The 26,877-nt window shown below is 41.5% G+C and overlaps 1 protein-coding gene across 1 annotated transcript; it reads right to left on the bottom strand.

Annotated features, from left to right (window-relative positions):
• LOC111236257 (guanine nucleotide-binding protein subunit alpha-13) lies at positions 1 to 25,588 on the bottom strand. Its single transcript, XM_022764927.1, has 5 exons — positions 25,259 to 25,588; positions 9,734 to 9,963; positions 4,593 to 4,643; positions 2,496 to 2,696; positions 1 to 2,006 (listed from the first exon to the last, which is right to left on the bottom strand). Exons 1-5 carry the CDS (start codon positions 25,539 to 25,541, stop codon positions 1,635 to 1,637), a joined length of 1,137 nt encoding a protein of 378 aa, XP_022620648.1. The 5' UTR covers positions 25,542 to 25,588; the 3' UTR covers positions 1 to 1,634.
• Positions 25,589 to 26,877: the final 1,289 nt, after the last annotated feature.

Here is a 26,877-nt window from a genome sequence, read left to right as displayed (position 1 = left end):
AACTCCACATCAAATAACCCAAACTATCTCTTTAATCGCCACAGCATCACTACGGTTCCAATATTCAAACTAAATGATCCTTCTGACACACATCTGACATCACTGTGTGACAATCATATTTTTACAGTGATAGATTCAACAGTTTGACGTGTTGCTTGCCTCAGTGCTGCTCTGCACTACAGCTGACACACGGGACATCTGCTCGGTTTCACTTCACTATGACCACACCGCTTACTATTCATTCATACCATTGACAGACAAGCAGCTGCTGCCAAAGCATTCAGGTTCATGTTTATGTTCTCATTACAGATGATTGTGGGGTTGATGTGTGTGTGTCCACCAGCCAGACTGTAAAACAGAGCAGCAGTAGCAAGGCAAGCAGGATAGAAATGGAAGCACACCACAGACACAGTGACCCTGATATTACCATGTGATTTGTATCTGAATATGGACAAACTAATTAACCCAGTTGGAAATGCAGATAGAGAACATGCTACCAGATGTGCTGGCCATATCTGGATACGGTCCAGGATGTTTGTTTTGGGCTCCTAGATGCTCTGACCCAGCAGGTCTTTGGTTCCAAGTTATGTGGATGCTGCGTGTTCTAGATTCAATTAGGACTGCAAATTATTCAATTTACTAAAGTGTAAGTCAAGGAAACAACCAATTCCCACATCTGAAAAAACATCATATTTGTATTTCTGCTTGAAAAAAATTACTCAAAAGAATTGAGATAACAACATAACTTATTAATAGCAAGTGTAAATGCAAAGGTGTGTGGGTCAGATGACATCATACAGCTACATACAAATCACAAGTTAATACCAGGAGAAAATGTGGTCATGAAGACCCTGAGGGTAAAATGTGCTCCAGGTTGAAGACAGCCAGAGCTCTGCTTTAGTTCTGATGACACACAGAGAGAAAAGACCCACTATCATCTGTCATGTGACTTGTTGAAGGGCAGAGGCAACAGGTCAGAGAAGTGGTTCACAATGTGCCCTGAGAAAAAGCAAAATACGACATGTCGCTTTCAGCCCTGCACTCGCCTGGTCGCACAGTCTTTTATTTTACAAGTGGTCTATTTGTTTGTGTGCTTCCTCACCAGCCACACCCCCAAACACCTGGCAACAGTCGCTGAGCTCCTGATCTCGCTGGCGCCTGCAGGTGGCTTTCACAGCTAGTCAGTTAAACCAATTTAAAACAAGCCCCTCCTCCTCCCCATCCCTATCAATAGTGGTCAGAGCAGCATAGAGAAAAGGACAGTGTGTGAATGTGAAGAGCAACACATAGGGAAGATACACAATAAAGGATGTCGAGGGGGGCACCACAGAATGTGGATGGGGGGCAGAGAGTGGGGGTTGGGGTCATTTACAGTGGTCTGAAGGGGTGGGGGCTCTGAGCCACAGGCAGCTATTATAAGTCACAGTGAACAAGCTCATTAAGGCAGAGAGCAAGCGTGGGGGGGGGGCTGGTAGTAGTGCTGGCTTTAATACACAGTCAAAGTTCAAAAGTGTCACTGCCTGCTCCCCTGACGGGCTGGCGGTGGCGGGGAGGGTAAGGAAAAAGGCACCTTGACAGCCACTTTCCATCTGCCTCCACCCATCCCTCCTCCTCCTCCTCTCCAGCCAGTCCCCTCACTGCAGCATCAGCTGCTTGAGGTTGTCGTGGAGGATGGTGTCCTTGACGTCGCGGAACACCAGCCGGATATTCTCAGTGTTGATGGCCGTGGTGAAGTGGTGGTACAGCGGTTTCTGCTGCTGCTCACGGCGCTTTTTGCGAAAGCACTCCACCAGGAAGCGCTGGACGTCCGCCAGGCTTGTGGGGTCGCCCGAGAACTCGGGGAAGTAGTCTTTGATGGACACCTGCTTCACCTTCTCCTCCAGCAGGTCCGTCTTGTTCAGGAACAGGATAATGGAGACGTTGCTGAAGACCCGGTTGTTGACGATGGTCTCAAAGATGTTGAGGGACTCACTAAGCCGGTTGGTCTGCCGGTCCTCCATCAGCACCTGGAGGAGGTAGAATACAGACGTGTGCTGGGGTCAAACGTCATTATGACAATCTCTGTCTGGTATGGCTTTCAAATGCAGTGGAAACACAAACAGCAACACAAGGCAGGGACATAGAGAAATGGACTGTAGCCTTTGTCCCGTGGTGAAGTTCCGCTCAAAACAAAAAAAGTTCTAATGGCAGCCATGAAACCATGGAAACAGTCGAATTTTAATGCTGTAAAATCTCTTTCACTGCTGCAAATACCTCAAATTTTTCTTTAAGTAAAGAAACCTTTCAAGAAATTATGTGCATCACCCTTAAGTCCCTCAGCTAAGGAAAAATTAAACATTAAGTGTCATACTAAGTAGAAAACTTAGTATGACACACTGATTTGTGCAACTGACCCCTGGTCTGTTTGAGTGGAATACCCTGTCAACTCAGCCACCTTCAGGAGTTCAATGTCCAGTGTTTGTGTGTCCTCACTGTGTTGCTTCCAGATGACTCACCTGGTCGTATTCAGAGGAGGAGACAAGGAAGAGGATGGAAGTGACAGAGTCGAAGCATTCGAACCAGCGCCGCCTCTCAGAGCGCTGACCACCCACATCCACCATCTTAAAGGGCACATTCTTAATCTCAAAGTCATACTCGTGGATGCCCTTAGTCGGTTTTCTGGCCAGGAGGATGTCCTGTTGGCTGGGGAGGTAGTCCTGCAAGCGAGTTATTACATTTATAGACACAATTTTATAGTTTATATCAAAACTTACATATCCAATATCAGTGTTGAAGCTGTGTTGATTCATTTGAAAGTCTTTCATTTCAGCAGCATTTCAAGTCAGCAGCTCAGTGTTTGCTCCAATTGTACAACAAAAACTGGCGTGGCACTACATATATAAGAAGATGGTCACTGAGTCTGACGCTGTGTATCAGATCAGTTCATTTAGAGAAAAACAGATTTATTTTGGCCTTTTAGTTCTGGTCCATTTCATGTTCACACTGACTTCCTGCAAAAACATGAGGTGTAATCAGGAAAACACACACACCAACAGGTGAGTCGTTCAGTGGATGGTTTTGGTGAAGTGTGCAAAAAATTCATTATGAGAATTATTAGTCCCAACTGTGGCTGGAGCTAATGAATCATAACAGGAGCAGCTGGAAAAAGGATCTTAATCTTAATATGTTAACATTATGGGAGCTGAGTTACTGTTTCACTCACATTATAATGCAGGACTGCATAAAACCCCTTCACACTTCCCGGTGTATGAGGGAAAATCCCTGCATGCTCGTGTTGATGCAGATTGTATTACCATGGCTACCAGATGATCTCGATTTATATACTTACGTCACTTGTTCAGATCACTGAACCAAATTCTATTTTTTAATTCTTAATTGTGTAAGTTGATGTCACTGATACATTTCTTGTTATTTAGACATCTTGACACAAATTTTGGACCTAACCCTCACTCCAACCTAGACACAAGTATTTGGTATTACTACTATCATTGATCATACTATGTATCTCTATACATCTTCATATTTACAGACATATCTAGACTTTCAAATACACACACACACACACATAAATAAAACACATAAACAAGAGAAAACAAACTAATAGTTATTATAAAAATAGTACAAAGAAATTCTGTGGTTGATCTGGTTTCCTTTCACAACACAAACCACTTAGTCTGGTTGTGACAACCAACAGCATTCACACCAACTTCAACAAACCAAACTGAACGTGTCAGGGTTTGTCTGAACTACAAGAGAAAAGTTAGGTGTGAAAGCACTTAGCTCGGCCTGGGGAAACTGTCTACAATACAAGAGCTGGCGTTTCTCACTTGTTCTAATACAGGTTTAACAACATCTGTTCCTTTAGATTCTATGGTGCCAGAAAGTTTTTATCAGGTTTCAGGCACAGTCCATCCAAGTCATTAAAGAGTTTGTAAGAAAGGACTTAACCAGATCCCTGAAGCGGACTTGTAGCAGAGATTCACTGACTACTTCTTCTGTTCAGAATAATTTCCTCATTTCTTAGAAGGGGCACTGATTGACCAAGAGGAAACTGGGTGGGGGATAATGCTGAGTGAACAGGGAAACTTTTGCTTAGCGCCCATATCTTGTCATTGACTTTTAGTCACTTGTTTAGGGCCTTTAGAATGTCACATGACCACATCTTCAACTGTTTCTAAATGGCTCAGTGAAGCTATTCGCAGTCTTTAACATGTCATTTCCTGTCTCTAATTCAGGATGAATTGTTTTATACATCTGGGACTTTTGGCCCTAAATTTGTAAAACCAAAAAGTCAAATAAATGTTTAGTTGTTACCAGTGTTAGAACAGAATAATACTCACAACTATAATCTGAGTATTTGATTCAGCCTGTTGGTGGGCACTGTGAGTCAGCTGTGTTGGCAGCTACATGGAGAAATAGTGCATGCACACTGGAAAAACCCAATGTGGAGACATGACTGGGGACAGGAAGGCAACAGTTTCACTTCTCTTTTCAACAGACTAGCTAAGTGCTATCACACCCATCTTCCGCACGCACCCTGCCTGCTGGGGGTCTATGATTCGTGGAGCCTTTGCAGAGTGGGCAGGACTTACCGACTGTCCAAGCTTTTCCAAATTGTCCAGGAAATACTTAACCGACTCCCCCTGAGAGAAAGAGAAGAGAGATAGTCATTTCGTCAGACAAACTTTGAGCTGAATCTCCACTGTAATATGTCACATGACTCAAACCCGAAAATTAGGCAGGGGTGGTACTCTCGTGCTCTGATCCTCTCCTCCACCGCCACCTTCCACTTGTGGCTGAGAACTACGCCTACTCTCAGTCCTGACACATTAACTGTATCGTCAGTAACATGAATTAACTCTTTTTTTTTTTTTTTTTTTACCATATTAGAAGAACTAATGATGTCTGCACTCTGCACTGTTTCACGTGTCCTCGCGAATCTCCTCTCTTTTTAAAATAAGACATTTATGCAAAAAAAAACAACAAAAAAACAAAAAACCCCATAAACGATGGGATTTAATTTACGGAGACTTTTCAAGAAGCTGGGTGTGCTTGAACGTAAAAGAGATAATATTCATCTGTAGGGTTGCCACCATTTATGTGAAAAAGGGTGGCAACTATTCACCTGTTTGAAGAGCGGCAAAATCAGGTCGGCTCCTCCCTCCGCAGGCAGACAATCCAGCACGTTCGTATTCTTCTTCCTTGGTAATTTCGGATAGCTCTGCCTGATGCACGGATTATGATACAGCGGATTATGGTACAGCTGCAGTTGCAGTTACAAACGTCAAATTCACCAAGTGCCGAGAAAACAAGTAGGCCTACTAGAATTTTATTGGGAAGCAGAGGCAGCACGAAATTTGACAGAGGCGGCCGCCTCGCAATTCTCTATGCAGGAAAAACCATGAGTCCCTTATACATCAATATGGAAGTGGGTCACATTAACATCACTTTTTCATGATAGCACCCACTCACCACCACAGAGTGAGAAAACAAACAGCAGTAACATTACACTAAACCAAGCCTGACGGCAGGTAGATCTGGTCCTGGTTTAAAGCTACATGCAGCCCCAATCAGATCTGCTGCTCTACAGAAACCTGACTTCCAAAAAGAATAAAAGAAAGGCAACATCATATTAATAATCTCCTGACTTCCCAGCAGTCCTCACTCACTCTGACATCTTTCTCAGTTGGTCTGCTGTCAATAAAGTTTATTTCATTCTTGTCTTCTCTATGCAGTAACATATTGACATTCTAGCCAACACTGCTGCACATTCCCGGGTCATGCTTCCTCCCATACTGCTCCGACATCTGAGCCAGGAGGTGGGTCAGGCTTTAATATTCACAACCAATGGAAATTTACTATGGCTGGATTGAAAAAAATGTCTCTGATTCAAATTCATCTTCATTTCAATATTCCGATATTGATTCCTAAAATCCAGAGATCGATCTTTTAATATATGTCTTTTACAGTCTCCTGTGGATGTGTGAAGCTGTAACCATGTTAGTCTCACGTGACCACCCTTCTCCTGCATCTTGTCACATGATCATAGGTGTAGTGCTGCTGGAGCAAACTGGAATGACACCCCATTACATTTTTTCTCAAAGTGATTAAATAAAATCTGGTTGAAATGTATGAACATTTTTAAGCAATTTAAGCGAAAAGCAAATCCAAATGCAAGATGTGCAAGAAGCCATGTTTACCTGTTCATACATTCTGTCTAAACTGTGTGTTTAAACTGTTGGTCATGCACTAATTGACACAAACCATGAGATGACTTTCTCTCATGCTTGAGCCAATTTGATCTATCACAGGTCTGCAGCCCTCCTACTCACAAAGCTGGCTAACAGTTGGATGTAATCCCGAGGAAATGCAAGACAGACCAGCCTCTTAGTTACCTCATTACATGAGCTTCTATTACTGTGTCCCTGCTCAGTTTCCAATCTATTGCAGTCTTGTCACTAACGGTAAATGATGCTAGAGATACACTCCGCTCCACCTCTGCCTTACTATCACAAAATCAGCTCTGCTACAGACACTTGGAAATTATTTTCGAATTTCAAAAGCCTCCTCCACCAGCCACGTCTCCCAGCTGATGACTTCATGGCCTTCATCGTTCTTTACTGTTAGACAAGATCCATTAGCAGACAACTCGCAGAATTCAATAAACCGCAATAAATGTCCTCTGATTAAGTGTGTCTCACTTACTGCATTTCTCACTCTCACTGAGGAAGACATCTCCAAACTTCGTCCCACCACTTGTCCTCTGGATCCTAATCCGTCCAAACTCTTTCACCCACATTCATTCATGCAGGGTTTTTCCTGCATACAGAATTGCGAAGCGGCCACCTCCATCAAATTTTGTGCCGCCTCCACCACCCGATAAAATTCTAGTAGGCCTACTTTTTTTCTCGGTACTCGGTGGATTTGGGTTTGTAACTGCAATTGCGGCTGTACGTCACTACGGCAATGTAGTGGCGTTCTATGTTTCTGCCTGCGGAAGGAGGCGGCGACCTGATTTTGCAGCTCTTCAAACAGGTGAATATTATCTCTTTAGTAGTAGTAGTAGTAGTCTCTCAGTAGGTAGTAGTGAGAGAGGGGTCAAGGCGAGAGTACCAAGTCTTTAGGAGTATATTAACAAGTGTATTAAAGCCGACATTTACATGATTTTAACATCACTTTTTATTCATCTTCCAAAATGTTCTCAAAAGCAAAGAGTGAGTGGCTTTGACCTGCAGTGGCTGGAGAGATAATGATAAATATATATAAAAGAAAATACACATTGAATCTAGGGCTGGGACGATTATCCGACGTAATCGACGTTGTCGATTATAAAAAATTATTCGACATGGAATTTTAGTGTTGACGCGTCGTGTAAAACCACACAGGGTAAATGTTCATAGAACAAAACTGGAACTTTCTAATGGGGCCGTTTATATCCATCATCTTTGGTTTACCCGGATACAAGCGCAGCGCAAGGGCTGGGACAACGCGGTGACCTAATTGAGGTCAAAGTTTGGGAATACTTTAATCTTGACACCAACAGTGTGGTAGTCTGCAGACTCTGCAAAGTGCATCTGGCATATCACTCTAGCACGACAGTCATGCACGAGCACATAAAGAGCTCATGGTGGTGTTTAAGAAATGTTTTAATAAATATTGAATGTTAAAAATGTTTTTTTTTGTGTGTGTGTGTGTGTTGGACGGGGCAAATTGTTATATTAAATGACTAACTGGAAAATAATTGCAATAAAATTACTGTTAGGTTAATAAAAAAAATAGTCGTTAGATTAGTCGAATAATCTAAAAAATAATCGCTAGATTAATCGTTTAAAGAATAATCGTTTGGGACAGCCCTAATTGAATCCCCCAGAGCACGACATCAAAAATCTCCTCCTCTTCCCCCTCCTCCTCTCTCAGCTGATTAATAATCAGAAACAACAGGTTTAAAAAATGGAAACTTGCAGTCAAATTTAAAGACCTCAACAAAGTAAACAGTCCAGGCTGACCTAAGTCCTAAGCAGTGGACAGCTCGGATCCTGGTTTTTATTCGGGCATAACAACATGTGGACCTGCTGTGGGGTTAGTCTAGTGCGCAGTCTGTTACCTGTGAGCCCCACGCAAATGGTTCTGACATCCTAGGATATTTTAACTGTTAAACTATTAAATCTGTTAAAATTAACGGTTAAACTGTTAATTCTGAACAACACTAATGACTACCCTAATGTGAATGCATGCTGGCAGATGCTAACAGTTGTGTCGGGGAGGAAACCATGGTGACTTCGGTGACATCAAATGGATTCCTTCTACAGACTATACTAATATGACTTGTTTTAATTCAAAGGGAAATCAGTAGGTGAATTGGCAGGCTGGCAGAAAGCTTAGAAACTACAACATCATAATGATAATACATGTAACAGCAGAGTAACATTAGAAAAGACTGACACACACACTGCTCTTTGAACCTGATAATTAGCTGCTCCAAACAGATGAAGGGTGAGCCAATCTCTGCAGGACACTTACAGATCATTTTCCTGTAAGTGAGACACTGTAAGACCACAAGTTCAGCTTGTGGAGAGCAGAGGGAGACTGGGAGGAAGGAAGGGCGTGGGGAGGCAGAGGGACAGAGAGAAGCAACCCCTCATTAGCTGATCTGTGTCCATCTGTGTGCACTCAGCAGCTGCAGCTCAGCTCAGTCCACTGTGAGAAGGAGCCTTTATCTTCTACTGTCAATGTTCATCTGTCCACTCACAGCTCCCTCAACCTACTCCACAGTGATCACTGGACTTCCCACAGTCTCGGGCAAACAGTAAGTCTCATGGATGTCAAACTGTGCAACACAGGGCAAACACTAAGCACAGGGGTTGAGGGGGAAACTTGATACATGAGTCAAAGATCTGGTTAAACTAGATCTGGGTGATTAATCAAATTTTATTTTGAATTACGTTTTTGACTCATCGAGAACAAGATAATCGAGATAAAATGCTTATTGTGTCACATTCTGTTTCGCAACTTATTTCATCCACGTACACAGTAACGTACGTACGAGTGCGTCATCTTGAACAGTTTGCCAATTCAGAGACTTTCTATATATAGTCAGACGCTCAGATAACTTTAACTTATATTGTGTCTAACCAGAAAAATTAAATAACCACAATGCTTTTTGTTTTGAAATCTGTTTCTTTATTTTATGTTTTTTCTTATTTGGTAGTGCTTGATATTGGCTTCACTATCAACAAGGTGCTGCCAGGGTTGATGTATTGTAGTTGATCTTATTTATTTTGATCCAATTTATTTCTATGGATTTTTATATTATATATTTAATTGTATATATTTAGATATTATATAATATTTATTAAATAAATAATAATAATCAATTTTTTAAATTTATTCTTTTATTTGTTTTTCCATTGAATTGTATTTAAAGTTGAAGAAAGTCCACTGTTAAAAAGAAAAAGTTTTTTTTAAAGTTCAATAAACGTGTGCTCTTTCCACAGTCAATGAGAAATCGTGTTTAACAATTTTGATCTCGATATTGATCAAAATAATTGTGATTATGATTTTTGCCATAATCGAGCAGCCCTAGGTTCAACTGATCCAAAATTTGTCCTCTTCCTTGGACACCACAGATTCACCTCTGATCCTGTGTACAGTGTCAAAGATTGTACCAGATACACAAGGATAACCAAATAAGGATGTTTGGTCTGGAATTTGGACATGGAACACCATAACTCACCAGCTGGAACTCCCTGCGGCGGTCATAGGCGTTCTGGATGCCCTGGTCGGCCCACAGGGCGCAGATGGATGGCAGGTAGTGCTGAAAAACTTTGGCCTCCACCATGCCGTGACCATGCGCCATCGCTGACCGGGTGTCAAATGCCATCATGGTGTCTCCGTGCCGCTGATTGGAAAGGTTGCCCCATGGGATGTGTAGTTTCTCACGAGCATCCACCAACACTCGGATACCTGAAGGGGAGAAACACACATCAGGATTTTGTTCTTGTTCTAGATTATCCATTACAGCCTACATTGCATCCTAGACGTGGATTCGAAATTCTGTCTTTAACTCTGTTGATTCAGTGGTGTCCTGACAGTGGTGGATTTACATGAGAGTAGGGGTGGGCTATATGGCCAAGAGATCAATCTTTATAGGTAGAATCATCAAGTTTGATCACGTGGTCACTCAACCTAAAGGCCCAACTCACAAATCTCTGCATCCTGTTTCTGCTCTGATTTTATTCTGAAGGTCTTGACCGGAAATTGTGATTCCTTTCTTTCCGCCGCTTTGACGCTTCTTTCAGATGTCTGTCCCCTCGAACTGTTCTCTACCCACAATGCTGTCTTCTCTTTACAAACTGTGTCACAACCAATCACACTTGTGGCTTAGTTAACATGGAGTATTTGTTTGGACAGAAACATTATGTATTCATAAGGTGCTATATAAAAGTATTCTAATGTGAAAGTTCAGTTGTTAACTGCCTGCAGCATGTCTGTCATCCCCAAGAGAGAGGAAATGACCAGCTATCGACACAATTCTAGCGCATCAATGGGCATCAGCATCACATACACAGTTAAAACCATGCACAGAGGCCCACCATACATGCTCCAAACCAAAGGCTAAAGCTGCTTATTACAGGATTACTCCAGTGTTTCTCAATCTTCTCTGACCCCTGACCCAACACTGAGGTTTCCAAACAATAGAGCTCAACTGTCATGTAACAGCTCATGTAACGAGAGATTTAAAAACAGAATACAGAAAATTAATACATACACAAACAGTGAGTAAATTAATGAACAAACAAATTCATATTTTAAATAAACAAATAGATCACAACACTTACAACAGTGCAAATCAGCAACACAGAGTATTGTGAACATTCATTGTATGTGGTGGTTATAGAGACACTGATGAATGTAAAACAAAGCAGCAGTTGCTAAAAGGCCAAGTACAAATATCACAGCCAATCAAATTCAGTCAGAATAAAAACAATGGTGACGACTGCACAAACACCAGTGTTTCAGCTATATTCACCACCTACTGCTAGATTATGAGCGCTGCCGGCGCTAAAATGTCCCTCAATCATTAATATCAACAGGCTATTAATGATTTTCACTCACACACTGTGTGAGCACAACAACAACCAACGTTATATTAGAATAGGGCAGTGTGTAACAAGCACGCGGCAGAAAAGTGACAGTGAAGTGGTGAATGTGAGTGAAGCAGAGGAAAGGGTTAGCAGTGAGTTGTCAATTGTTGGTGGTAAATGTAAAGTATGGGCAGTTAATGTTGGTGTGGCAGTTGCTGGAAAAGAGGAAGTCACGTTAATCAGCTGCTTGTCATTACTACCTGATGTGTCAGTGTTAAGATCCTCTGTTAGTAATTACAGCACAGCAAAGGGTGCTCCACAAGCTACTTGACTTGGCAGCAATGATATTACTACCTTACTTACTTGTCTAGTGAGTGAACGTCAGGTACAAGCTTAGACTAAACTCAGATTTGTCCTGTACACATACATCTTGATAGTTCAATTATATTTAAATTTTCAGATGAGTCTATTAAACTGGTTGGTTAGGAAGAGAGAGGAGGATGGTGACCTCAGAGAAGCTGAGGTTAGTAAAGCTAAATAGGGATGCTAACTAGTCACCTTTTGAGATAATGAGAATTTTCTATTGGATTTTAATATACATATGCCTATACAGAATGGAATGAATAAAAATGCTGGTTACGTGTTGTGTTATAGATAAAAAAGACCAGTAGTGCAGGTGGTAAATGGGCATTTCATTTCATTTTTTGACATTATTTTCTACAGATAAATGACAAAAGCTGTAAATTAAGACACTACAGACAAACATGAATAATCCTATCTATAATTTGATTTGAAGCTATTCTGACCTGAGTTTAGTTAACGCTACGACCATACTAATCCAGCTACATGTAAAAAGACTGTCCACACAATAATGTTTTCGTTCAGATCTCTGTCCACAATGAAACAGCAATAACAACACTGTGCATTCCAACATCTATGAACATGTTAGGTGTTCTCATCTGTCCACCAACTGAAGTCTCCACAAAGACCATACAGTTGAACCAACACCTCTTTTAAAACTGTTTCAACAAAAACTGAACATTAAAAAAACTTCATGAAGGTAGAATTTATCACAGGATTCAATAATATCTGTTATTATTCATTTTGTTTGTATAATGTCAAAAGACAGTGAAAAATATCTATTGTGATTCACAACAACCAAAGGAGACATCTTCAGACATTGTCTTCTGTGTGACCAACAATCCAAACCCCAAACATATGAAGTTTACTGTGATGTCATCAGTACTTCTTTGGAATTTTGGCTTAAAAAAAATAACTAATCAATTTATCGACTAATCACTGCAGCTTTAGTGGACACCGTCAGGCTGCTTTACACCATTCTTACACAATACCCCATGTGATGATCCTTCATCAAGACACAAAGGGCTCTATCTGTGTCTGTTTCTACGTTACTACACTGTCTGTCAAACAGCATAGGGTAGTTAGAAGATGTAGTGAGACTATTTTATTTTTGGAGTTAAATTTAATCTCATAGTCTAAATGCAGTTTCAACTTTTCAGTCCTGATGTGCTGAACAAACAACAAATACTTTTCTTACAAAGAGAAAACCATTTAAATGTCAATATATGAAATGTGTGCATCACAAATGTGCTGAATGGTAAACAGACTGCACTGACACAGCCCTTTTCTTGTGTTATCCACCACTCAGAGTGCTTCACACTACAAGCTACAGTACTCATTCACACACACATCCAAACTGTGTTTTTATGCCTCCACGCGGGTGACAGTCAGAGCCGAAGACATATTGTTTTTAGGTTTTCTATCCATCCCATTCTCATGAACTCGATATCTCAGGAACGCGGTGTGGGTTTTTCTTCAAATTTGGCACAAACATTCACTTGGACTCAAGGATGAACTGATTAGATTCTGGTGGTCAAATGTTAAGAAAACACTTTTTTTAGCCATTATTCAAGTCTTCAAAGCAATTATGACAAAATTTCACACAAATGTTTAGGGTTAGGATTAGTTTTAGTCCTTAGTTCTATATGACTTTGAATAAACAGGGATGTAACCACCAACAAAACCTCGGTCTAGTTAAGCACAGCCTGCTGATGTTGCCAGTCCATGTTCCAGCTCTGTGAACTCTGCTTCACCCCTGCACACAAGCTCTGTTCCTGTCCTCAACACACAGGTTAATCCAGCTGTCTGCAGGGTGTGTGTGTGTGTGTGTGTGTGTGTGTGTGTGTGTGTGTGTGTGTGTGTGTGTGTGTGTGTGCAGTGTGTGTGCGTGTGTGCTGACAGCACAAGGATGAGTGTGTTGATTCTGTCTACATATCTTCCTGTGCTGAGATGCAGCTTTCATGCACTATCCTGTCTCTGCTCTGGACTGGAAACAACACAAACACAGTCAAACTCTTTTGTCTTTCATGGTTTGGACAGATAACAGGACGCCAATGCAAACCAATAGTCTAACACTGATATGCAGCAATTTTAAGACACACTCTTGAACGCAGGGCTCCACGCTTACATTTTTTTTTTAGGGTCATTGGTGCCTTTAAATGAAAAAACAAAAAAGATGAAAATTTAAGGACAAAGAGAAATAACATTAATGCATCTTCTTTTTTAAAGAGCACATATTTAACATACGGTGTGTATAAGATACACAGGAACTGGAAGAATTTTGAAACATTAGATGCCCTGTGGCCCTGATAGAGGATAGGAATATATTGATTTATGCAACCCTGAAACAGTCTAATAATTATCTATGGGCTTTTGAAATAAGGGTTTTTCAATCTCAATGTAGTATTTAATTTGTTTATTTCAGTGAACCCTTTAATGGTTGCTGTTCATCAGTTTTGAGTAGCAGCACAGAACATGTAGCTACGACAATGAGAAAAGATAAAACTGAATTCATCCTGAAGGAAATGATTGTGCCAAAGATGCTCAGTACACACAGTAAAATAAATATAGACATAGCAGCACAAATACTGACTTCGGCTCACCTGATTTCCAACACTATAGCTCCTGATTCAGATCTGAGACTGGATCTGCCTGATTTACTGATATGATATGAATAACATTTCAACTGTAAAGATTCTTACTGCTGACTGATGTGATGAATTTTGGCTGAATACAGTACTGAGCAAACTCTGAACACGACCACATCAGGACAACCTGTTACCAAAATATAGTACCTGGAAGCATGATTGAAAAATGATAGTGTGCAGATGTGAAAAATTTGTAATGCTAGTCATTTTTCCCCTTTTTTTCCTGGGGGGGCTGAGCTCCTCCAAGCACACAGAGATGCCATGGAGGAGAATACAACACTGCTCCAGTTGAAAGCAACTATGCTCATTACTATAATTAAACCTCTGTGAGTAAAATGCAAAATAATCTAATTTATCAAAAAAAAACCAAGGCTGCACAATTATAACTGAATAATTAAAATATATCGAGAGGAGAGACGCCCCATCATCATATTCTCCAGACGTAAAGGAAACATGTTTGTTTGGTACAAGACTCAACAAAAATTATATCATCATCATTTTTAGAGTTTTTTTCAGTGAAAATTAAATGTAAAAATGATCATTTCAACTGAAATGGCAATATCTTCCAAATTAGTTGCAATATGTTTTTGTTTTTTGTTCATATCGTGCAGCCCTGCAAAACACCATTAAACAAGCATGAACTTGCAGTAATGTGATATTTTCTGCAGCTGACTATCCACTGATGGTATGTGTTCATCTTAGCAAGGCTGTTAAGTTATTAGCCAACTTCTATAAACAAGCTACTATGATAGTTGACTGACTTTGGCCTAACTTGCCAAATATCTTAAATTCAAGCAAGTTCTTGTAGACCCCCTCCCACACTGGCCCCTCCTCCCTCAATACTATACGATCAAACAGATTGCCAAATGACAAGAACCAAATACTTAAAGATAATAATATAATATAATAGAATAAAATAAAATAAAATATGTACAATTAAATACTAAATATACAAGATACAAAATACAAAAAGTAGCAGTAGATGACTTGTATTGCACATGGTGGATTGTCAGTCTTTGGCGTGAAGTGTTTGTTTTAAAGTCTGACAGCAGCAGGACGGAAAGACCTGCGGTATCTCATCTTCACACACCGTGGGTGCAGCAGCCTGTTACTGAAAGAGCTGCTCAGTGCTGTCAGAGTGTCCTGCATGGGGTGGGAGATGTTGTCCAACAGGGATGAAAGCTTAGCCATCATCCTCCTGTCGCCTATTGGGGCCAGGGGGAATCCCAGAACAGAGCTGTCCTTCTTGATCAGTCTGTTCAGCCTTTTCCTGTCAGCAGTTGAGATGCTGCTGCCCCAGCAGACCACACCATAGAAGATGGCTGATGCCACCACAGAGTCATAGAAGGTCCTCAGGAATGTCCCCTGCACTCCAAAAGACCTGAGTCTCCACAGCAGATACAGCCTGTTCTGTCCTTTTTTGCACAGTGTGCTGTGTTGTCAGTCCAGTCAAGTTTATTGTTTAGGTGAACACCCAGGTAAACAAGTCCACTATCTCAATGTCAACTCCCTGGATGTTCGGTGGGAGAAACGTGTTTCCGTCTACAGAAGTCCACCACTAGCTCTTTGGTCTGCTGAGTGTTGATCTGGAGGCGGTTCCGCTGGCACCAGTCCACAAAGTCCTGGGTCAGTTCTCTGTACTCCCTGGCAGAGTCGTCAGAGAACTTTCGCAGGTGGCAGTTAGTGGATTTGTAAGAGAAGTCTGAAGTGTAGAGGGTGAAGAGGAACGGAGCCAGAGCTGTTTCCTGTGTGGCTCCTATACTGCAGACAACTCTCTCTCAGTCCTGGATACTCACATACTGCGGTCATAAGGTGAGGTAGTCGAGTATCCATTTGGTGAGGTGACGGTCCACTCCTGTGCACTCCAACTTGTCCCTCGGGAGCGTGGGCTGGATGGTGTTGAAAGCACTGGAGAAATCAAAGAACATGATTTTCACAGTGCTCCCAGCCTTTTCCACGTGGGAGAGGGATCGCTGCAGGAGGTAGATGACAGCGTCATCCACTCCAATGCCAGGCTGATAAGCACATTGAAGCGGGTCCATCGATGGGCTCACCAGGGGCCGAAGATGGACATGGTTCTCCTCTATCCTGCACAGTTGATCAGTGAAGGACTTGAGGAGCCGTGAGCTGATGCCATCAGGACCAGCAGCCTTTTTTTGCTTTTATCCTCTTGAGTTCTCTCCTCAACTGACTTGTTGTGAGGGACAGGTTGGAGCTGCGTGACTGTGTGCTGGAGATTGGGGTTGAGGGGGAAGGGGAGTGGACAGGGGATGTAGTGAATGTGTGTGCTTGTGACCTAGGTGATGTGTGAGGTGGAGCTGGGGTGGGGCAGACCACAGGGGGCTCAGACAGTCATGGCTGCTGCAGGAGGGACAGGACGGGGGAAGGGGCAGATTACTGATCAAATCTATTGAAGAAGAGATTCAGGTCATTTGCCCACCTCCTGCCCCCTGCAGGCTGGCAGTTGGGTTCCTTGTAGCCTGAGATTGTTCAAAAGCCCCTCCAGACCTCCCCCGCTGATGTTGTTCAGCTGCAGCTGCTTCTCCATCCTCCTCCTGTAGCTGTTCTTTCCCTCCCTGATCGTTCTCCTCAGCTCCCTCTGCACTTCCTTCAGCTCCTCCTTATTTCCCAGCCTGAAAGCTTTCTTCTTTTTTTTTGAGGAGGACCTTGATGTTGTGAGTGATCCAGGGTTCAATGTTCAAAAAACACAGTTCAGTCCTGGTGGGTACGGCATTTTTCCACACAGAAGTTTATGTAGTCTGTAATGCAGTTTGTCAGACTGTCAATATCCTCCCCGTGGTCACCACAAGGCACTTCCCACACGGTTGAATCAAAACAGTCCTTTAAAGCCTCTTCAGCCTCATCAGACCATCTCTTGACTGCGAGTGGCTGCTGGCTGCCTGTATACAAGAGGTTCATACACAGGGAGGAGGTGAACCAGGTTATGGTCTGATCTTCCCAGGGGAGGGAGAGGTGATGAGTTGTATCCCTCCTTTGAGTTGGCATAGAGTAGGTCAAGTGTTTTATTGTCTCTGTTGGGGCAAGTGACATACTGGGTGAATGTGGGTAGAGTGGAGTCCAGAGAGGCATGAGGGTGCTGTGTCTGCAGCCTGCTTTTGACAGAGTGGAGGACATCGCAGGCCGCATCAGTGTTGGCAGAGGGGGGAAATGTACACTGCTATTCTGATAACATGTGAGAATTCCCTCAGCAGGTAGAATGGCCTCATGCTAACAGCTAGTAGCTCAATGTCTTTATTGCAGAGTTGCTCCTTAATAGTGATCTGCCCAGGGTAACACCATCTATCATTCACAAACACTGCCAGCCCTCCTCCTTTCCTCTTACCACTCTCAGTTGTCCTGTCCGCCGGGCAACAGCTGGAAACCGTCAAACGTTGCATTAGTGTGCGGCGTTAGCATGGTCAGCCATGTCTCCGTGAACAGCATGATGCTACACTCTCGGTATTCCCTCTGATGCCAGGTTAGTACCATTAGCTCACCCATCTTATTGGGGAGAGATCTTACGTTCCTTGTGATGATGGAGGGGAGAACTGGCTAGAACCGTCTCATCCTAGCACACTCTGTTCCAGCAAGTCTTCCTCGTCTCTTCCTCAGCTCACTGGGAATGTCAGGTCTCTCTCCGGGAAACACCACCATATTGCAGAGTGCCGTCAGCTGCTCCCTGGTGTAAACAATCGAACCAAGGCTGTACGCTGGGTCTCTGGTCACGGACGTAAACAATGTAAAAAAAAAAAAAGTAGCACGGCCAGTACGAACACCACAAGATTATGTGTGCCCATAGTGTACATCTAGATTAACACACTGCTTGTTAGAAAAACACACTTAAAGGAAGATAATACAATAAAAAAGAGAAAAAGCTCAACACTGAGCAGGAGCTGCTGTAACAGGCTGCCACTTGAAAAAAAAATTAAAAATTGACAGGTGACCTCTGGACAAGTGCATGCTGGGATAGTCCTCCGTTCCCTGACACCCTGGATGGGATGAGAGACTTGGAAAATGAACGGACAGATGCTTGTTTGTCTTCAGTGATTCATTTGGTCAAATAGTGAAACCAGTAGTGCTGTCCCCAACCAAAGACTTGTAGTCGTTAGTTCAAGCCATTAGTCAACTATTTGTTGCATGCTAATTGATATCAATTTAAATACACATTTTTGAGGGCCATCAGAAAGGGGCAGAGTTTTACAAAGAGATATTAGCTCAGCAGCAGGATCACTTGCTGTGGGTGGAACTAACTAAAGACTAGCTGGTGTCATTAGAGACGTACCGAAGCTGAAAACCAGCTTGGAATTCACCCACGATAAGAAGAGACAAGAATGGGATAAAAGGAGATGGAAACAAAAATAAAGTCAGTTGAAAACCAACATAATGAACCTGAAGCAGAGATGAATGGGACTGCAGACAAGAAAAGGCGAGTTTGAGTGAATCAGACAAGAAGGTCTGACAAATGCTCTCAAGCCACCTAGGACTTGATGGAGTAAATATGGATGTTAAGCGTGCACAGAGAATTGGCTGACACAACCTTTAAGCTTCAAAGAGAGTATTGTTTCTTCTGACAAGAAATTAAAGGGCAACTGAACAGGAAAGAGCTGCTGCCCGGGTTGAAAGGCTGAAGAATGATAAGCTGGTCATCATGCCCAGGGGTGGCCAAAATCAATCATCGGCTTAAAGCGTCACAAAGTTTTGTTTCAATGGTAGCCCTAAGAGACAAGTGAATTGTGTTGTGCTGTGTGAGTGTCCTCATTCTGAACAGAAACACAAACTCGACTGGCAGTGGAAAAGAGGTCAACTGACTTTGAGTAGAAGGTTTACCTGCGTTTAAAAAACCTGCTTATACCTGAAACTTTTGGTGGAAAAATGGTATATAAGGGGTTTCCACTGCAGGTCAGAAGGACGCCATAGGTCAAGCTGCTAAGGACGTTTTAAAGCACCCTCTGCTGGCTCAAAAGGCAGTTTGAAGCACAGACTTCAAATTGTGTTGTGTGAACTGGTTGTTCCAGCTTGAATACTAACTTTTTCCCCTAAAGTTTGAGCAAATGTTTGAATTTTGAATAAGAAGTGACAGCCCTATTAAAAAACAACTAGTGGATTAACACTATAGACTCATTAGAATTTTATACAATTCAGAAACAAAAAATAAAATATTTTAAAATCAGCAATTGGTGATTGTCTCTTCAATTATCATTGATCATAGACACCAACATAGACGACAACTACAACTGATCTGACCCAAGGTCTCAAAATGCTACATGCTGGTTGAAAGCAACAAGACGGGATATACTGCAGATCACACCCAGTGTTTCCCACACATAGCCCAAGTATATTAACGGCTGCCAAAGTATTTTTTTTCTTATCCGTCCAAGAGAACGACAGCATCCGCGACCGATTAATCTCTCCTCACTCTACCCCTCTACTGGTCTACTGACAATGGCACATACTCTGCAGAGAAACACAGAGAGAGAGAGAGCGAGAGAGATGTTAGAAGAGAGATGTACATTAGAAGATGCAGATATTTTACAAGCACAGACCAGGTAAAGCAACTCCTTGGCCCAATTCCAATCTGGTCCCTACACACTCCCACTCAGAGACGGAGTCTAACTACTTGTGGAGTCACACTCACGGCTTTGGAGGGTCTCTTCATTAAGGGGGAGGGCAAGTCCTTTGAGACGCCCTCACCTTTCTCCGATGGAAACAGGAAATTCATTGTTACCCAAAATATTGTGATTAAATTAATATTTATCCAAAAGATGATTATATACACAGCATTAACAAAGATGTAGGTGTGTGGGCAATGACATGGCCCTCATCACATTCATAGCATAGCCAGCTTGTGAAAGGAAAATTATTAATTGAATATAAAAATTCACAATTCAAAATGTTTTCGTTTGCTGTCTTAATCTTATTATATCCTTATTTTTTCAACAGTTTAATTTTCAAATATCAAGTCAAATAAAAAAACATCCCATTTTTTCGGGTACACAGAGGCATGTTCATTCCAAAATAAAATGTGACCTGTAATTTTGTCATGTGTGCGTGAAAATAGCCAATAATCAAATGTTTGTTTGAGGTAATTTATGAGTTGCCCGTTGGAAATAAACACATGGAACTCACATTTGTAGGCATATGGCATTTCATCCATCCCTGACAAAGCCATGCTGCACTCGTCTGGGAGGGTGGTTTGTAAGTCTACATCGATCGTGTTGGAGGGCTTTATAACCCACTCCCACTTAAAGGTCATTAGTTTGGAACGACACTCAATGTGGCGGACCCTTCACACAAACGCGCAAATGGAGTGAGAGTGGGTAGGGGGAGTGTGTAGGGACCTTTTCTCCTTATTGTGTAAGGAGTATTGTTTTCTGACTTGGTAGTTAGCTTCAAAATCTCTGAAAGAAAGCGGCAACTATGCTGCGTTGGCAGCTACACATGCAGCAAGGTTGTCCTGGCTAAATATAAGTGGAAATGTGCAGATGCGTACCCATTGATTTCCCATGTGGGTAGATGGAGGGAAGGATTGGGGGTTGGGTCTGTTAAATATAATATTTGAAGTTAATAGAAATATTCAATAAATCAAAATATCGTGTTAAAGGTCACATTTATTTGTTGTTTGTCACATGTAGTAGACCATTTTTGTGGCAGCAGGTTACCAGCCCTTTTCACCGGCTACCACCACATGTATATTTCAGAGCTGTGGGAAACACAGACACCACTCAAGTTCAATTTTCAACTTTGTGTTTACAGGCTTATATGTGGAACAGAGACTTGTTGTAGTTTCATCAGCAGCACACAATTACCACGGCAATGATCTTGCCACAGCAACAAATCAAGAGTTTTCATTTTTAATGATTTACTCCTCTCCACTCCTGCTTCCCCACCATTTTAGGCCCCCAATGACTGACTTATCTTTTATACTGAAATGATACTGACACCAACAGTTTCCTTTTCAGTTTAACCACGTCAAGCGTCATTTACTTCCCCCTGACTGAAGCTGAGTAAACCTTTCCAGCCTCACATCACACTTCCCTGTTTGCACTTATTCACAGGGAGTTTACACGTAAACCCCCCCCCCCCTCCAACACACACACACACACACACACACACACACACACACACACACACACACACACACACACGGTACAAATAGAGGCTTCTGTCTCTGGTAAGTCGTTGGCTTGTTATTCATCTCACACTGTACAGAGCCAATCAGCTCTAAGCTCAGACCAGAGCAGACAAGGGCTCCAGACTGACATAAATTTCACCCAATTAAGACTCAGTAGCTCATTTTTGGAGCTAACTTGCGATGCCTTCAGTTATTTATTATATTCAAATTATCCTCAGCAGAAAACCAGGGAGATCAGCCTGACAAAAAGGCCTCAGAGTGCAAACAGTCAGCAGGTGAGGTCTTGCACATGCACACGTGAATATTAATGGTGCCACCAAACAGTTCCTGAGCATTTCAGAGAGGAGAACAGACCTGAATTCATCAAAAACCAAATGATTTAATAATTCTCAAAAGTTACTCTAGGCTGCACCTGAATCCTCAATTTCCAGATAAACTATGTTTCCATTTACACACTACATTGTTACTGATGTTTGTTTTTCTTCATTACACCTCACCTACAATTATTCTATGAGAAAATAATTCATGCCCACTTTATCAATTTTTTCAGTCTACATGAACTCAAGACCTCCCGTAATGCACTGAGCTCCTCTCTCCTATTGTCGCCCTCTGAGCTGTAGAGTCTGGATCTGTCACTGCAGACCACCTACTGCCCCATGACATCCTGCTCAACATGCACAGATACAATTACTACTATAAGTCTCTTTATTATTAGTCCTATTATTATCTTTTATCTCTATCTCTTATTAGTCTTAGATTCTTATAAGTCCTGTTACCTGCCCTGTCATTGTATTTTATAATTCATCATCATCAAACACCTTTATCTGTAATCTACATTATGCTATATTCTCTTTCGTTCTGTATTAGTGGTCACATTGAGTGTGTTGAGAAGTCAGCACAGAAACATCAAATTGAAGGGTACATGTAGACACGCAGACCCTTGCATACTTGTGGATGTGGATAGTATAGCAGTAGCTTGAACGCCTCATATGCAGCCCATGGGTCGAAAGGCAACTGCGCACACAGAAGCCTCTACTGCCCACTCAGTTACTGCAGCACATGCAACTCAGATGGGTGTGTGTGGCAAAAAAAACCTGTTTGTGTCAAAAGATTGAAATGAAAAAGAACAAATGAGATTTGAGAAATCATATAAATGCAGAAAGCTTTCAGTAACCAGGTTACTAAACATGTATTTAAATCTGTGAGTGGGCTGTGTTTTTTTACGCAGTGCTCATGTTGACGTGAACACAGCTTTAGAAGGGAAGACAGGTCACACTAACACCAAAAGTAGCAGCAGTGTATACTGTTACTAAATCTTAAGGTGTAAGGTGTAAAGTCACCACCCACCTAAAAGCAAATCACAGTAAAATGTCTTAGGGGACTAAATATTAAGTGTCATCCATAATGTTTTGTAAAGATAATTAAAGAAGCCTGGTAGAGTTCATATTTTTATCTGTTCTCAACTATAATTCAATCACTACAACCAGTCTAGTCAAACCGAAACAGCAGCAGCTAACCCCAACAACTGGAAGGAGCATGACCACGCGAGGGTCATCCACTGTGTGATCAGTGACTGCTGTGTTAGTGTTAATTTCCACTTTTGTGTTTGGGTGGCTCAGTATATGGTCAATACACTATGATGGAGCTATTCATGTGGTTGATGACACTGTTTCCACAGGATCAAACACTTAATGATCATTCAATATGTTCCAACCAACAGACGTCCAGCTGACTCAAAGTATGTGTCTAGAAATAAAAAATTAAGGCTAAATATGGCTCTGAAACAAAAATACAAATATTCATTTATCAACATCAGCAAGATAAGCAACCATATCTATAATAAATATAATATCTATGTTAAAGTACCCTCAGACAGAACTACAGAGATGAATGATGCCAACTCATGTGCCACAAACAGACATATTTACAAAAGGTTTTCTTTATCAACAACTTTGATGGCAATGGTCATGTACTAACACACTGTAGCAACTGTGCCCTCAAACACCACGATCATTAATTTTCTATATAACATAAACAACATATTGTGTCACATTATAAAGGCGCTCTCTTTTATGTACTGCATTGTTTCTTTACTTGGGCAGGCCCCCCAGGTATATTAACAGCCTTCGAAGTCAACAACCGCATCCACAATCAAATAACTGGTGGACAATCTCCCCTTGCTCGTCCCATACCTTTTCTCTTGCTCGCTGTTGTGTTTCATGCCATAGCTTCACTGTACAGCTCCAAAAAAATGGAGGACACGTGTGAGCAAAGATGTCCTGAGCAGAAAGTCATGAGACCTGAGAGCATCTGAGAAGTGTGTGGGAGTACTACACTGTAGATAACAATAAACCCACAGACTCACCTGCTAGCTTGCCACTCAGCTTGCAGGGGGATTTCTTAACTATTAAATAATACCAATAACAACAAATAATAGTGAATTCTCCACTGCAAATGTCTGAAATACCAAGTACTTTGTGACAAATAAATAACTGAACAATATATCCAGCTCCATTGCTTCACATTGTGTCAAACAAGTAACAACATCTCACCAATTCAGCTCAGGTGGGTGAGAGTGGATTACATATTGTTATTGGCCACTGAGCCCAGGGGACTCTTTCATATGAGGCTTCAACCGTCTAAAATGTGGAGTTAAAATAATGAAGCTGACTATCATGGGAAAAAACACAGAAATGAAAGACAGAGGACAGACATTAGCAACACTTCCTGCAGTTGATTTTTCACAGTAAAAGCTTTCCTGTGAAGAGAACTGTCAGGAAGCTGTGAGTAACACCATTTTAACCACTTAAAATCAGTTTCACAGCATGATGTGGACAGATGAACAGCAGCAGGCACAAACCACACATATTCAAAAAAAAAAAAAAAAAGATAAGCAATGTTGTTTGTTGTGTTGCTGGCAGCATAAAAGAGGGACAGGCCAGTGTTGTCTCAAAGTCAATGTAAAAAAAACAACAACAACACAACATGCATTTAGTGAACAGTCATTCTGTGACACAGTTCAATGTTGGGGGAAACTAATGAGGCAAAACAATATTGAACAGGCTGTACAATCAGATTCATAATCACTGGGTGTCCCGCAACCTAATGTGAAACAACACATCTAATCTGGGACACCCACCTACAAGAGATCTCATTCACTGAACTTTACTTGGACAGCTTGAGTGTCTGAGCTTAATACCAACAGCTTACTGTCCCAGAATGCAACCTGTCAACCGTTTTGGGTAAATCACAAAGAAATCAACAACTTCACTGACTCACTACTGAACTCTATTTGCAGATGACACAGCTGCATGTTGATGTGGACTGTAGAGTTGTAGCAAGGCTGTGAGTTTAGAAGTGATTCTGTAAATTTTCGATGACCAATATGTTCACCTGTAAGCACTGTACAGCAAACAGAGGCAGATATTGATAATTTGTAAAATGATGTATAGCTCTTCTAGAATTTTTTTTAGCAGGTTGACCGAGGATGTTGTTAAATTCATCAATGTGTCAACTTTCAGAAAAGGTTTACAGTGGTCAGTCATGCTGTAAATCAGCTGGAGAGAGCTGTCCCTAGTCTCATGTGTGATAAGTAAGTTTACAGTAAACAGGCACATGTTGGTGTCATGTTCTCTCAGTATAAGACCAAGAGGCATGTTTCGGTGATAACAGCGGCCATGAGGAGCACCAGGACAATGTCAAACCATTGTGTACGTTTCTGTGACTCAACATAAAGAAAGGAAAAATATCAGAGAAGCTCCGAACAAACACAAACAATGACCACACTACCAGCGTTCCCCTCTCCTTCACTCAGACAAACACACATAACATGGGCGTTTCTGGGTCGCTTAACCAGCTAACCAGTCTAGCTTTGTCGAACACAGAAAAGTGCTCTCATCGGTTCAGCTGCAGCTAACATGGCTACCAACTTCCCACTCATTACTCTTTACACCATAAAGTAGGGGACTGGTACAGTGGTCAAAACAAGCCTGCTTCAACATATGAAACACAACAGGTACTCGGTGTAGCCTTACCTTTTATAACATTACTAAAAATCGTAGCTCTGAATTCTTCTTTGGCCTTCTGATCGAAGTCCTGCCCATGGATAATGCGCATCTGCTTGAGGAAAGTGGACTTGCCGCTTTCGCCTGCTCCAAGTAATAGTATCTTTACTAACCTTTTTACGTAAGTCTTATCTCGATTAATACACTTATCTATCTCTTTAGATTTCCGCAATTGTTCTGCCTCTCCGCTTGTGAGGAGACAGTTAGGGAAACATACAGATAAAACGGAGCGGGACGGCAGGAAATCCGCCATCTTTGAAACAACTTCATCGATACAGACAGCGGGGACTTGAGGGCTGAGCTCACCCCTGCCCGCTGCTGCATTCGCGTGTTGTAGGATTCCACCGTACTGAAACGTTCGCCACAACTTTCACCAGTGTAGTTCAAACACCAAAATCCAGTCCGTAAATACTGAGCTGAGGCTGAACATCGAAAATGCTACGCCGGAACTTTGTTTTAGAGCAAAATATGTAAATTTTTCCAATAAACTAAATTCTGGCAACACAAATAACATATTGTATATATATACATATAAATACTATATGTATTATATACTATATAACTATCACACACACACACACACATCACACACACACACACACACACACATATACATATATATATATATATATATACTGGTATATATACAATTCGTTATTACATGTATTACATGTAATAACGAATGGTAATTTCATAAAACCAAAGCAATCACCACTTCCTGGAAATTTGATGTGTGGTTTATTTATTACTACATTAAACATTTTTTTGAAGAAACGATGTGTGTTTAACATATCAAGGGTCTACACAGAGCTTTAATTGAATACGGTTCAAATGAACCTCTTTTTGTCTGATACATGTATGGTTACAAAGGTTAGTTTGTGTGCTCCAAAATAAAAGTCCAGTTTTTCCGATAAACATGAATCCAGCATAAGTTAGAGTGGCGGTCGAGACACGCTCGTGATAAAGTACGTAAGCGCGCCCACGCTTCAAGGTTTGGGCGGGTCACACAGATTCCTGTAGCATCATCTCGCTCAGCATTTTTCAGACTCGGGCAAATAGTTCGAAACACATCCAGTTGTGGTTGGAGGTGTGGAGTCTTGGACAGCTGTTTGCACTGCCTCTAGCTAACGTTTAGCCTTACCTATGGTAAATTAGAGTTCTGGCCTGTTATCTGACTTGCAGTTAATAATTATTTGGTAAAATATTTTGCTGCATAGTATCTTATTAAAATTTTACTTCATCTCTTGACATTTACAAATTTCTATTTGCAAACCATTCAATTTTTCATAATAATACATAATAAGAAAATTATTAAATTAATAAAGGAATTGTTTGACATTTTGGGAAATATGATTGGGCTACTCTCTTTCCTGCATCACTCTCAAGTCATACAGTTAATATGAAGCTAAAGCCAGTTAGCCTAGCTTAGCATAAACACTGCAGACAGAAGGGAATCAAGTAGCCCGACCCTGTCCAAAGGGTAATAATAACAATATCCACTTAGCAGCATCTCTGAACCTCACTAGGTATGACATTATTGTATTTTTTTGTTTGTTTGTTTGTTTAATCCACCCAAAAACTGAAATGCA

This window comes from Seriola dumerili, unplaced genomic scaffold (genome assembly GCF_002260705.1).
Source record: "Seriola dumerili isolate Sdu_G_001 unplaced genomic scaffold, Sdu_1.0 BDQW01000609.1, whole genome shotgun sequence".
Classification (NCBI taxonomy): Eukaryota; Metazoa; Chordata; class Actinopteri; order Carangiformes; family Carangidae; genus Seriola; species Seriola dumerili.
The sequence above is the reverse complement of the archived record's forward strand: the minus strand, read 5'-3'. Positions and strand labels throughout refer to the sequence as shown.

Coding starts and splice junctions, on each gene's coding strand:
- LOC111236257 (XM_022764927.1), bottom strand. CDS start 25,541: ATGGCGGATTTCCTGCCGTCCCGCTCCGTTTTATCTGTATGTTTCCCT. Junction 2,697..4,592: donor TGGAAAAGCTTGGACAGTCG/GTAAGTCCTGCC, acceptor ACTCGCTTGCAG/GACTACCTCCCCAGCCAACA. Junction 2,007..2,495: donor CCTCCTCTGAATACGACCAG/GTGAGTCATCTG, acceptor TACCTCCTCCAG/GTGCTGATGGAGGACCGGCA.